At 43.7% G+C, this 15,029-nt stretch overlaps 1 protein-coding gene across 1 annotated transcript in view; it reads right to left on the reverse strand.

Annotated features, from left to right (window-relative positions):
- The window catches only part of LOC138853344 (uncharacterized), a 282,733-nt gene that overhangs the window by 233,831 nt on the left and 33,873 nt on the right, over positions 1-15,029 (reverse strand). Inside the window, exon 2 of the mRNA XM_070089522.1 lies at positions 5,247-5,417. Coding sequence (XP_069945623.1) covers positions 5,247-5,361 — 115 coding nt within the window. The 5' untranslated portion in view covers positions 5,362-5,417. The remainder of the gene's footprint in view (positions 1-5,246; positions 5,418-15,029) is intronic.

A 15,029-nucleotide genomic window follows, 5' to 3' on the forward strand; every position in this document is an offset into this window, starting at 1 on the left:
GTTGGAATTAACAGCCATTGATGTAGGTGTCAAATTAGCTAATTATATAAGAAATAAGTTGGAGGAGATAAATATTAACGACAATGTAATTTGGTCTGATAATGAGGTATCCTTACAATGGATTCGTAATGGAAACAGTAAAATTGTGTACGTACAAAACAGAGTCGCTGAAATTAATCAGATGCAAGAGAAGTATAATAGTTTGGGTCAGCATATGTTAACATTTAATCATATACCAGGTGAGGAGAATCCAGCTGATTTCTTGTCTCAAGGTTTATCTTATGCTAAATTTGTAAATGCTGTGTCATGGTTTAAAGGACCGAGCTGGTTGGAAAATAAAGCTAACTGGCCTGTACAAAAGGCGCATATTGCTCCTGTTGAAATTACTGTGATCACCGCTACAATAGTTTGTCCTTCCTTAGCCATTGATATAAATAGGTATTCTTCTTTACCCAAACTGATCAATGTAACAAAGTTGGTGTTTATATTTCTAAACAAGATGAATATTTCATTTAAGTTTTCACATCCTCTTGAATATTGGATAAAGAGGGTACAAGAAGAAATTTATGGAAATGAGATTAAATTGATGATGGAAAGAAAAATTGTGAAAGGTTCCATAATAGAGAAATTGTGGCTGTATTTAGAGAACAGTGTAATTAGGTGCAGAGGTAGGTTACAAAATGCTGAATTGGGTGATTATGCTAAACACTCTATCTTACTGCCCAAAACTCATCATCTAACAAATTTAATTGTTCTAAATGCCCATAAAAATGTAATGCATGGTGGGGTACAAGATACCTTAAATTGTATTAGGGAAACTTTCTAGATTCCACAAGGATGGCAAAGTGTAAAAAGGATGATTAAATCTTGTGTAATATGTCGCCGTGTGGATGTCAGCTCCTATATGTACCCAGGTCCTCCACCATTGCCAAAGGAGCATGTACAATTAGTGAAACCATTTGTTGTAACAGGTGTAGACTATAGTGGTCCAATAATTTTAACAGGTACGTCAAATGGTGTTCCACTGAAAGTGTATGTTTGTTTGTTCACCTGTACTGCTACTAGGGCAGTTCATTTAGAAGTGGCTCAGGACTTGTCTGCAGAACAGTTTATACAGCTCTTTCGAAAATTCGCAGCTAGGAGATCCTGTCCAAGGTTGATGATTTCGGATAATGCCACAAATTTTGTAGCAGGTGCTCAACACTTGACAGAATTAAATAATAGTAACGATGTTCAATCTCTGTTAACCCAACGAGGGTGTACCTGGAAATTTATTACTCCTAGAGCCCCTTGGCAGGGGGGGCTGTATGAAAGACTGATAGGCACAGTGAAGAGGTGTCTCCGTAAAGTACTACACCGGAAGAGAATTAATTTGGAAGAATTCCGTGCAGTGTTAGTGGAGGCGGAGAATCGTATAAATAATAGTCCTCTCTCGTACACGAGTGATACACCTGATGCAGATGTATTAACACCTTCTCACCTAATATGTGGAAGGAAATTGGAAGCTGCCCCTGTCTATAGAGATAATCCTGAAGAAAGTGATGAAGATTACAATGATGCGGCAGTGTTGTGTAATAAATTTAAAATGCTAAATAAAGTAATTAATCGTTGGTCTAATGTGTGGCGTAAGGAATATCTTCTTACACTACATGAACACTTTTATGGTGCGACAGAGGCAGTAAATCGACAGAACATTCAACCAGGTGACATTATGTTGATTGATACTGAACAACATCGAACATTTTGGCCTCTGGGCAAAGTATTGACATTGTACCCAGATGCACAAGGTGTTGTCAGGAATGTCAAAGTGTTGTGTCATGGCCAGGAAAGTTTACGCACAATTAATAAATTGATTCCCTTGGAATTAAGTGTTCAATCAAACATAAATGAAAATCTGAGGGAAAGTGACTTGAGTGATATGGAAGATAACGCTGACCAAGTGATGCCAGAAAAATAAATCATAGTAAGACCTACTAGGAGAACAGCCACTCAAGCCAGAACCGGTTGGTATCGTCTCCTAAAGTAAGGAGTAATTTGTGTCGTTTAAAAAATGAACTCTGCCCGGCCGCAGTTTGGAAAATACTGTATATATTTTCCAGAAATACAGTAGTTATATGTAAATAGATGGCCATACTGTATTTAATAATATTTATGTCATAGAAAATGGAAAGCCTGCATCTGCGCAGAAGGGGAGTCGCCATTTTGGTTTTTGAATTGGATACAATGTTAGTGTAATGGGAAGGAATTTTTGTGCTCTAGAGGTTAAAATTGGGCTGACACTTCTCAAATAACTTGAGATATCAGGCGACAGGACAGGACAACTCCAGGAACCTCAGATAAGCTGTCTAATTTTTGTTTAAATTCTGGCCAGTAAAATTTTCATAAATGTAGGCCTGTAGGTCCTGTACATGACACATTAATCTCCAGTCAAATTGGTGAGTGTTATGATTAAGATATTCTCTTTCTGTTATATAAATGTGTGTATATACTATAATCCTTTTTTAAATTTAATATACAGTCCACAAATTTATATATTTACCAGCATTCCTGGTGATGTATATTTCATTTAATTAATAGGTGCAGAGCAACTTGTGGATATGACAGTGGTAGGTATCGAAGGGGGACATTTTTTGCGACCTAGGTGTCCCAAATTCCTACTTGTCTAACTGATAAATAATAATTATCTATGTTCATTTACTGTATTTATATAATGATACATTCAGATAAATGCAATTTTCCACATACAGCTTTTAGGAATGTTTTCCGTCATTTATGCCTCAATACAAGTCATTGGTGTACATTTTGTATATGGTGTGCTTCCTAGCACAGTTGAACGTTTTCTTATTTCTGTTTATACTTTATGCTGTGTTCGTGTGCTTTTCAATAGTATATGTATCTATGCAAGTGTTTGTTTTTCTGTAAGCTGTGATGGAGCTTGAACTATATGTGGAAGCAGTATTTTTCAATGTTTGCGTCTCGTCAGTGTGTAAGTTCACTTGTAGCTGCTGGCATTGTCTTTTCTTTGTGCTTATTTGAGATGTCAAATATCACAGTGTAGTTTCGTTTTTGTTATATTAGATATTTTCATTTTTGTGAATTGTAGCGTCATCCTGTTCCACCTTTGAACTGTAATGCCTATTCTTAGTCCATGATAATAACCCCGTGGTAGTCGCCCAAATTAACGTATTGTTGTGCTCTTTAAGGCACCTGAGTTCTTAGATTAAGTCTTGGATACGTTGTGTGTTGGCAGGCGGAAGCCATGCCTAGTTATATGCCAGATGTAGTATCATGTTGTATAATACGTGATTGCTTGTGTATGTGTGTAATTTTGTGTGCTCGTTTTTGTCACATTGTTTTTTGTATAGTCTTTATATTTTCCAGTGTTTTGATTTTATTATTTATTATATAATAATAATCTTGTTAGTGCCTGTTATATCGTTGACATATTAATTTATGTACCCATATATATTTTGTACCTGAGTTTTAATAAAATATAAAAAAAAGCTTACTCTCAATACTGACAAAACCTATTTCATTCAGTTTGGAGAAAGAGCTACAAATGTTCCACTTAATATAATGATAAACGGATCACCTGTCACAAGACTCACAGAGGGAAAATTCTTAGCAATCAACCTTGAGAGTAGCCTCAAATATCAGACACATATACAACAAATCTTCAAGAAAATCTCCGAGACAGTAAGCATACTATCAAAGATACGGTACTATGTTCCACAGTCAGCTCTCTTTGCCCTGAATCACTCAATTATTTACCCCTATCTCACCTATGGAAATTGTGCATGGGGTTCAACAACAATTAATCCTCTCAGACCACTAATAACCCAGCAAAAGACTGGGTTATTAGTGGTTATTACGGAAGGTAGTATGACGACCCTCTGTCATCGGTATATTAAATTCTCATATGGCCTAATTTTAATTAAATAATGTAAGTCTGTCATACATCAGAAGGGAAGTATGATAGACATTAAGAGGTCAACGACATCATCACGAGAAGTCTCGCCACAAACCATTACCCAGCAGAGCGGGAACTTCAAGTAATGAAGTCTGACGGAATTCAAAAGCGTCCAGATGAAGCCACTACGCTACACTGGAAGGATGGTAAGCAGATTGCATGGGACTACACCTGTGCCACTACGTCGGCTGACACCTAATTACCACACTCAGAAACTGAACGGGGTGGGACCGCCAGTTTCAGGAAGACCCAGAAGATCAACAAATATACAAGACTGCTACAAGTTCGTCCCAGTAAGGTCGAAGACCCTTGGAGCACGGGGAAAAAACTCATCACCGAAACCAAGGGGCAAAATGATGAACTAGTTTTAAGTATGAGTATATTTCTCGTCCCGTTTCTGACTCTTCTTAACAGCTGTTCTTCGTTGAGGCTTCCAAATTAGAAATATGTTCCGCATATATGTACGTGCGTCTTTCACTACAAAGTGAAAAAAAACGAGGTGTGGGTTTCCATGATCATGTGTTCATTCCTAGTGAGATTAAGCTTTTCCTTTGCTTTGTTGAAACCAAGAATTATTACTCTCTCAAGCCTCTCTCTTTAATACATTCTCATTCCCATTGCGTCGAACTTAGCATAGTTACTTGTCTTGTTTTTCTCTACATCATCTAAGCCCGATCCTTGGAAGGTTTTCTATCTGTGAGAGTTATTTACTTATTTATATGCTAAGTGTATTAGTTTTTAACTATCATTGCCAGAAAAGTGCTTCCTAATTATGAAAAAGAATAGGCTTCTCATACATCTGTTAGGCTTTCATCTTGTCCAATGATATTTTTCCTTAGACAGGATGTGGTTACTTAATGAATTTATAAAAGTTTATTGCTAGTGTGTGAGTAGGTGCTGGTGTGAAGGTAAAGAAATTTGATGTACGTAAAGTGTTGTCAGAGTTGCTGTTTGCAGATGGCACAGTGTTGCTGGAGGATTCAGAAGAAAAGTTGCAGTAGACTGTGAAGGAGTTTGAAAGGGAGTTTAATTAAAATAAAGATGAATGTGATCAAATAAGAGAAAAAGTGTTCAAAATATTTACAAAAACATTGAAAAGAATTAAGGGAGAATAAAGTTTTCACTTCATAACAAGAAACATAACGAGAAAAAAAAAAATAGTTGACAAGGTGTAGCATTAATGGCATAATTAAAAGAGCGGATCAAGGATTGTTGAGTCAGTTTGGTCATCCATAATGAACTGAATAAAGTAAGATCATAAAATTACATTTCTTACCATTTATATGTACGTAGTGGAAAATTTCGTTGAGAACATTGGCGTCGTTAAGGCTAATAAAATCTCCTCCAAGAACCCTGCAAATGTCCCTCATGGTTGACCAGTCCCCATACATGGCGTCGTCTAAGAAGATACAGTGGCCACTGATGAGTTGGTACGGCGCAGCGCAACCTGAGACAACCTCTTCTTATTTACATCTCTTACATAAGTTGAAACATTCACAGTGATTTTATATATTAAATTATGAAGAATTTAAGATGTGATAATCCAGTAAAGATGAGTAATGAGATTATTTCCAGGGGGATTCTTGTGTAACAGTTACATTAATATATTTAACTATTTTACTAGATGTAGTTTTAACGATATTAATAAAAGTCAGTCATCATTTTAATAGAACAAATTGGATGAATTAAAACAATATATGAATATTTTAACAATTTAAGAAAATACAGAACTCTCTTTTTTCATCTTCATTTCTTAGACAATGTTTAGCCCAGTCTACTCCAGGACAGTACCAGAGTTATATACTATTTCCGCCAGAGATATTTCCTCCGGTTGCGCTATTTCCTTTTTGAAGGGTAAATCTATGATTTCTGGCAGTGATTTTCTTTTAGGCTCTAGTTCCCGACTCCTGGAACCCTAGAAGGCATCATACACCGGTAGTCTCCCAGACAAACATCTACTGTAACCTGTGTTTACTTACCTGTTTATATTTTGCGGTTTTTAGTGAATGAAATTATTGCTTCCTAGTGAGTATATAATTCCATTTCCTTGACTTAGCACATTTCCCAACTTATATTACATTCCCATATTGAGTACACAAATATATTTATTGTTCCATTTGTATCTAAGGAAATTTTTGTGTGATTTCAACGTCGCTCAAAATCTTATCTCACAGTCCATAATTTTATGCGCAAATTTTAATTTATTATAGACACTTCCATTGTTTGTATTAACCACTCGACGGTCTTATATATATTTAATATTTCCTTGTACATATAACCACATAACTGATATTAGCCGGAATATTGTACCACCCGGATATATAGTAAGGAACTTATATTTTAACAATCTTTTTATTTTACATAATATATATAATGTTTCTTAGTTATATAATGATTGAAAATATTGTACCACAAAGTGATATTTTAAAATATGTGGTTCCAACTACATGGTGAGACACAACATCCTCGCTCTCACAGCTACTGTATGGTGAGACACAACTTCCTCGCTCTCACAGCTACTGTATGGTGAGACACAACATCCTCGCTCTCACAGCTACAGTATGGTGAGACACAACATCCTCGCTCTCACAGCTACAGTATGGTGAGACACAACATCCTCGCTCTCACAGCTACTGTATGGTGAGACACAACATCCTCGCTCTCACAGCTACTGTATGGTGAGACACAACATCCTCGCTCTCACAGCTACTGTATGGTGAGACACAACTTCCTCGCTCTCACAGCTACTGTATGGTGAAACACACAACTTCCTCGCTCTCACAGCTACTGTATGGTGAGACACAACATCCTCGCTCTCACAGCTACTGTATGGTGAGACACACAACATCCTCGCTCTCACAGCTACTGTATGGTGAGACACAACATCCTCGCTCTCACAGCTACTGTATGGTGAGACACAACATCCTCGCTCTCACAGCTACTGTATGGTGAGACACAACATCCTCGCTCTCACAGCTACTGTATGGTGAGACACAACATCCTCGCTCTCACAGCTACTGTATGGTGAGACACAACATCCTCGCTCTCACAGCTACTGTATGGTGAGACACAACATCCTCGCTCTCACAGCTACTGTATGGTGAGACACAACATCCTCGCTCTCACAGCTACTGTATGGTGAGACACAACATCCTCGCTCTCACAGCTACTGTATGATGAGACACAACATCCTCGCTCTCACAGCTACTGTATGGTGAAACACAACATCCTCGCTCTCACAGCTACTGTATGGTGAGACACACAACATCCTCGCTCTCACAGCTACTGTATGGTGAGACACAACATCCTCGCTCTCACAGCTACTGTATGGTGAGACACACAACATCCTCGCTCTCACAGCTACTGTATGGTGAAACACAACATCCTCGCTCTCACAGCTACTGTATGGTGAGACACAACATCCTCGCTCTCACAGCTACTGTATGGTGAGACACACAACATCCTCGCTCTCACAGCTACTGTATGGTGAAACACAACATCCTCGCTCTCACAGCTACTGTATGGTGAGACACACAACATCCTCGCTCTCACAGCTACTGTATGGTGAAACACAACATCCTCGCTCTCACAGCTACTGTATGGTGAGACACACAACTTCCTCGCTCTCACAGCTACTGTATGGTGAGACACAACATCCTCGCTCTCACAGCTACTGTATGGTGAGACACAACATCCTCGCTCTCACAGCTACTGTATGGTGAGACACAACTTCCTCGCTCTCACAGCTACTGTATGGTGAGACACACAACTTCCTCGCTCTCACAGCTACTGTATGGTGAGACACACAACTTCCTCGCTCTCACAGCTACTGTATGGTGAGACACACAACATCCTCGCTGTCACAGCTACTGTATGGTGAGACACACAACTTCCTCGCTCTCACAGCTACTGTATGGTGAGACACACAACATCCTCGCTGTCACAGCTACTGTATGGTGAGACACACAACTTCCTCGCTGTCACAGCTACTGTATGGTGAGACACACAACTTCCTCGCTCTCACAGCTACTGTATGGTGAGACACACAACATCCTCGCTCTCACAGCTACTGTATGGTGAGACACAACTTCCTCGCTCTCACAGTTACTGTTTGGTGAGACACACAACTTCCTCGCTCTCACAGCTACTGTATGGTGAGACACACAACTTCCTCGCTCTCACAGCTACTGTATAGTGAGACACACAACTTCCTCGCTCTCACAGCTACTGTATGGTGAGACACACAACTTCCTCGCTCTCACAGCTACTGTATGGTGAGACACAATATCCTCACTCTCACAGCTACTGTATGGTGAGACACAACTTCCTCGCTCTCACAGCTACTGTATGGTGAGGCACACAACTTCCTCGCTCTCACAGCTACTGTATGGTGAGACACAACTTCCTCGCTCTCACAGCTACTGTATGGTGAGACACACAACATCCTCGCTCTCACAGCTACTGTATGGTGAGACACACAACTTCCTCGCTCTCACAGCTACTGTATGGTGAGACACAATATCCTCACTCTCACAGCTACTGTATGGTGAGACACAACTTCCTCGCTCTCACAGCTACTGTATGGTGAGGCACACAACTTCCTCGCTCTCACAGCTACTGTATGGTGAGACACAACTTCCTCGCTCTCACAGCTACTGTATGGTGAGACACACAACATCCTCGCTCTCACAGCTACTGTATGGTGAGACACACAACTTCCCCGCTCTCACAGCTACTGTATAGTGAGACACACAACTTCCTCGCTCTCACAGCTACTGTATAGTGAGACACAACTTCCTCGCTCTCACAGCTACTGTATGGTGAGACACAATATCCTCGCTCTCACAGCTACTGTATGGCGAGACACACAACTTCCTCGCTCTCACAGCTACTGTATGGTGAGACACACAACTTCCTCGCTCTCACAGCTACTGTATGGTGAGACACACAACTTCCTCGCTCTCACAGCTTCTGTATGGTGAGACACACACCTTCCTCGCTCTCACAGCTACTGTATGGTGAGACACACAACTTCCTCGCTCTCACAGCTACTGTATGGTGAGACACAATATCCTCGCTCTGACAGCTACTGTATGGTGAGACACAACATCCTCGCTCTCACAGCTACTGTATGGTGAGACACAACATCCTCGCTCTCACAGCTACTGTATGGTGAGACACAACATCCTCGCTCTCACAGCTACAGTATGGTGAGACACAACATCCTCGCTCTCACAGCTACTGTATGGTGAGACACAACATCCTCGCTCTCACAGCTACTGTATGGTGAGACACAACTTCCTCGCTCTCACAGCTACAGTATGGTGAGACACAACATCCTCGCTCTCACAGCTACTGTATGGTGAGACACAACATCCTCGCTCTCACAGCTACTGTATGGTGAGACACAACATCCTCGCTCTCACAGCTACTGTATGGTGAGACACAACATCCTCGCTCTCACAGCTACTGTATGGTGAGACACAACATCCTCGCTCTCACAGCTACTGTATGGTGAGACACAACATCCTCGCTCTCACAGCTACTGTATGGTGAGACACAACATCCTCGCTCTCACAGCTACTGTATGGTGAGACACAACATCCTCGCTCTCACAGCTACTGTATGGTGAGACACAACATCCTCGCTCTCACAGCTACTGTATGGTGAGACACAACATCCTCGCTCTCACAGCTACAGTATGGTGAGACACAACATCCTCGCTCTCACAGCTACTGTATGGTGAGACACAACATCCTCGCTCTCACAGCTACTGTATGGTGAGACACAACATCCTCGCTCTCACAGCTACTGTATAGTGAGACACAACATCCTCGCTCTCACAGCTACTGTATGGTGAGACACAACATCCTCGCTCTCACAGCTACTGTATGGTGAGACACAACTTCCTCGCTCTCACAGCTACTGTATGGTGAGACACAACAGCCTCGCTCTCACAGCTACTGTATGGTGAGACACAACTTCCTCGCTCTCACAGCTACTGTATGGTGAGACACAACATCCTCGCTCTCACAGCTACTGTATGGTGAGACACAACATCCTCGCTCTCACAGCTACTGTATGGTGAGACACACAACTTCCTCGCTCTCACAGCTACTGTATGGTGAGACACAACATCCTCGCTCTCACAGCTACTGTATGGTGAGACACAACATCCTCGCTCTCACAGCTACTGTATGGTGAGACACAACTTCCTCGCTCTCACAGCTACTGTATGGTGAGACACAACATCCTCGCTCTCACAGCTACTGTATGGTGAGACACAACTTCCACGCTCTCACAGCTACTGTATGGTGAAACACACAACTTCCTCGCTCTCACAGCTACTGTATGGTGAGACACAACATCCTCGCTCTCACAGCTACTGTATGGTGAGACACAAGATCCTCGCTCTCACAGCTACTGTATGGTGAGACACACAACTTCCTCGCTCTCACAGCTACTGTATGGTGAGACACACAACTTCCTCGCTCTCACAGCTACTGTATGGTGAGACACACAACTTCCTCGCTCTCACAGCTACTGTATGGTGAGACACACAACTTCCTCGCTCTCACAGCTACTGTATGGTGAGACACAACATCCTCGCTCTCACAGCTACTGTATGGTGAGACACACAACTTCCTCGCTCTCACAGCTACTGTATGGTGAGACACAACTTCCTCGCTCTCACAGCTACTGTATGGTGAGACACACAACTTCCTCGCTCTCTCAGCTACTGTATGGTGAGACACACAACTTCCTCGCTCTCACATCTACTGTATGGTGAGACACAATATCCTCGCTCTCACAGCTACTGTATGGTGAGACACACAACTTCCTCGCTCTCACAGCAACTGTTTGGTGAGACACACAACATCCTCACTCTCACAGCTACTGTAAGGTGAGACACACAACTTCCTCGCTCTCACAGCTACTGTATGGTGAGACACACAACTTCCTCGCTCTAACAGCTACTGTATAGTGAGACACACAACTTCCTCGCTCTCACAGCAACTGTTTGGTGAGACACACAACATCCTCACTCTCACAGCTACTGTAAGGTGAGACACACAACTTCCTCGCTCTCACAGCTACTGTATGGTGAGACACACAACTTCCTCGCTCTAACAGCTACTGTATAGTGAGACACACAACTTCCTCGCTCTCACAGCAACTGTTTGGTGAGACACACAACTTCCTCGCTCTCACAGCTACTGTTTCGTGAGACACACAACATCCTCGCTCTCACAGCTACTGTATGGTGAGACACACAACTTCCTCGCTCTCACAGCTACTGTATGGTGAGACACACAACTTCCTCGCTCTCACAGCTACTGTATGGTGAGACACCCAACTTCCTCGCTTTCACAGCTACTGTTTGGTGAGACACACAACTTCCTCGCACTCACAGCTACTGTTTGGTGAGACACACAACTTCCTCGCTCTCACAGCTACTGTATGGTGAGACACAACTTCCTCGCTCTCACAGCTACTGTATGGTGAGACACAACTTCCTCGCTCTCACAGCTACTGTATGGTGAGACACAACAGCCTCGCTCTCACAGCTACTGTATGGTGAGACACAACTTCCTCGCTCTCACAGCTACTGTATGGTGAGACACAACTTCCTCGCTCTCACAGCTACTGTATGGTGAGACACAACATCCTCGCTCTCACAGCTACTGTATGGTGAGACACAACTTCCACGCTCTCACAGCTACTGTATGGTGAAACACAACTTCCTCGCTCTCACAGCTACTGTATGGTGAGACACAACTTCCTCGCTCTCACAGCTACTGTATGGTGAGACACAACAGCCTCGCTCTCACAGCTACTGTATGGTGAGACACAACTTCCTCGCTCTCACAGCTACTGTATGGTGAGACACAACATCCTCACTCTCACAGCTACTGTATGGTGAGACACAACTTCCTCGCTCTCACAGCTACTGTATGGTGAGACACAACATCCTCGCTCTCACAGCTACTGTATGGTGAGACACAAGATCCTCGCTCTCACAGCTACTGTATGGTGAGACACACAACTTCCTCGCTCTCACAGCTACTGTATGGTGAGACACACAACTTCCTCGCTCTCACAGCTACTGTATGGTGAGACACACAACTTCCTCGCTCTCACAGCTACTGTATGGTGAGACACACAACTTCCTCGCTCTCACAGCTACTGTATGGTGAGACACACAACATCCTCGCTCTCACAGCTACTGTATGGTGAGACACACAACTTCCTCGCTCTCACAGCTACTGTATGGTGAGACACAACTTCCTCGCTCTCACAGCTACTGTATGGTGAGACACACAACTTCCTCGCTCTCTCAGCTACTGTATGGTGAGACACACAACTTCCTCGCTCTCACATCTACTGTATGGTGAGACACAATATCCTCGCTCTCACAGCTACTGTATGGTGAGACACACAACTTCCTCGCTCTCACAGCTACTGTATGGTGAGACACACAACTTCCTCGCTCTCACAGCTACTGTATGGTGAGACACAACTTCCTCGCTCTCACAGCTTCTGTATGGTGAGACACACAACTTCCTCCCTCTCACAGCTACTGTATGGTGAGACACACAACTTCCTCGCTCTCACAGCTACTGTATGGTGAGACACACAACTTCCTCGCTCTCACAGCTACTGTATGGTGAGACACCCAACATCCTCGCTCTCACAGCTACTGTATGGTGAGACACAACTTCCTCGCTCTCACAGCTACTGTATGGTGAGACACACAACTTCCTCGCTCTCACAGCTACTGTATGGTGAGACACAACTTCCTCGCTCTCACAGCTACTGTATGGTGAGACACACAACTTCCTCGCTCTCACAGCTACTGTATGGTGAGACACAACTTCCTCGCTCTCACAGCTTCTGTATGGTGAGACACACAACTTCCTCCCTCTCACAGCTACTGTATGGTGAGACACACAACTTCCTCGCTCTCACAGCTACTGTATGGTGAGACACACAACTTCCTCGCTCTCACAGCTACTGTATGGTGAGACACCCAACATCCTCGCTCTCACAGCTACTGTATGGTGAGACACAACTTCCTCGCTCTCACAGCTACTGTATGGTGAGACACACAACTTCCTCGCTCTCACAGCAACTGTTTGGTGAGACACACAACATCCTCACTCTCACAGCTACTGTAAGGTGAGACACACAACTTCCTCGCTCTCACAGCTACTGTATGGTGAGACACACAACTTCCTCGCTCTAACAGCTACTGTATAGTGAGACACACAACTTCCTCGCTCTCACAGCAACTGTTTGGTGAGACACACAACTTCCTCGCTCTCACAGCTACTGTTTCGTGAGACACACAACATCCTCGCTCTCACAGCTACTGCATGGTGAGACACACAACTTCCTCGCTCTCACAGCTACTGTATGGTGAGACACACAACTTCCTCGCTCTAACAGCTACTGTATAGTGAGACACACAACTTCCTCGCTCTCACAGCAACTGTTTGGTGAGACACACAACTTCCTCGCTCTCACAGCTACTGTTTCGTGAGACACACAACTTCCTCGCTCTCACAGCTACTGTTTCGTGAGACACACAACATCCTCGCTCTCACAGCTACTGTATGGTGAGACACACAACTTCCTCGCTCTCACAGCTACTGTATGGTGAGACACCCAACTTCCTCGCTTTCACAGCTACTGTTTGGTGAGACACACAACTTCCTCGCACTCACAGCTACTGTTTCGTGAGACACACAACTTCCTCGCTCTCACAGCTACTGTATGGTGAGACACACAACTTCCTCGCTCTCACAGCTACTGTATGGTGAGACACACAACTTCCTCGCTCTCACAGCTACTGTTTCGTGAGACACACAACTTCCTCGCTCTCACAGCTACTGTATGGTGAGACACACAACTTCCTCGCTCTCACAGCTACTGTATGGTGAGACACACAACTTCCTCGCTCTCACAGCTACTGTATGGTGAGACACCCAACTTCCTCGCTTTCACAGCTACTGTTTGGTGAGACACACAACTTCCTCGCACTCACAGCTACTGTTTGGTGAGACACACAACTTCCTCGCTCTCACAGCTACTGTATGGTGAGACACAACTTCCTCGCTCTCACAGCTACTGTATGGTGAGACACAACTTCCTCGCTCTCACAGCTACTGAATGGTGAGACACACAACTTCCTCGCACTCACAGCTACTGTTTGGTGAGACACACACCATCCTCGTTCTCACTGCTACTGTTTGGTGAGACACACAACTTTCTCGCTCTCACAGCTACTGTATGATGAGACACACAACTTCCTCGCTCTAACAGCTACTGTATGGTGAGACACAACTTCCTCGCTCTCACAGCTACTGTTTGGTGAGACACACAACTTCCTCGCTCTCACAGCTACTGTATGGTGAGACACGCAACTTCCTCGCTCTCACAGCTACTGTTTGGTGAGACACACAACATCCTCGCTCTCACAGCTACTGTATGGTGAGACACACAACTTCCTCGCTCTCATAGCTACTGTATGGTGAGACACACAACTTCCTCGCTCTCACAGCTACTGTATGGTGAGACACACAACTTCCTCGCTCTCACAGCTACTGTTTGGTGAGACACACAACTTCCTCGCTCTCACAGCTACTGTATGGTGAGACACACAACATCCTCGCTCTCACAGCTACTGTTTGGTGAGACACACTACTTTTTCGCTCTCACAGCTACTGTATGGTGAGACACAACTTCCTCGCTCTCACAGCTACTGTTTGGTGAGACACACAACTTCCTCACTCTCTCAGCTACTGTATGGTGAGACACACAACTTCCTCGCTCTCACAGCTACTGTATGGTGAGACACACAACTTCCTCGCTCTCACAGCTGCTGTATGGTGAGAGACACAACATCCTCGCTCTAACAGCTACTGTATGGTGAGACACACAACATCCTCGCTCTCACAGCTACTGTATGGTGAGACACACAACTTCCTCGCTCTCACAGCTACTGTATGGTGAGACACACAACTTCCTCGCTCTCACAGCTACTCTCTCACTAATA

Source organism: Cherax quadricarinatus, chromosome 28 (genome assembly GCF_038502225.1).
Source record: "Cherax quadricarinatus isolate ZL_2023a chromosome 28, ASM3850222v1, whole genome shotgun sequence".
NCBI lineage: Eukaryota > Metazoa > Arthropoda > Malacostraca > Decapoda > Parastacidae > Cherax > Cherax quadricarinatus.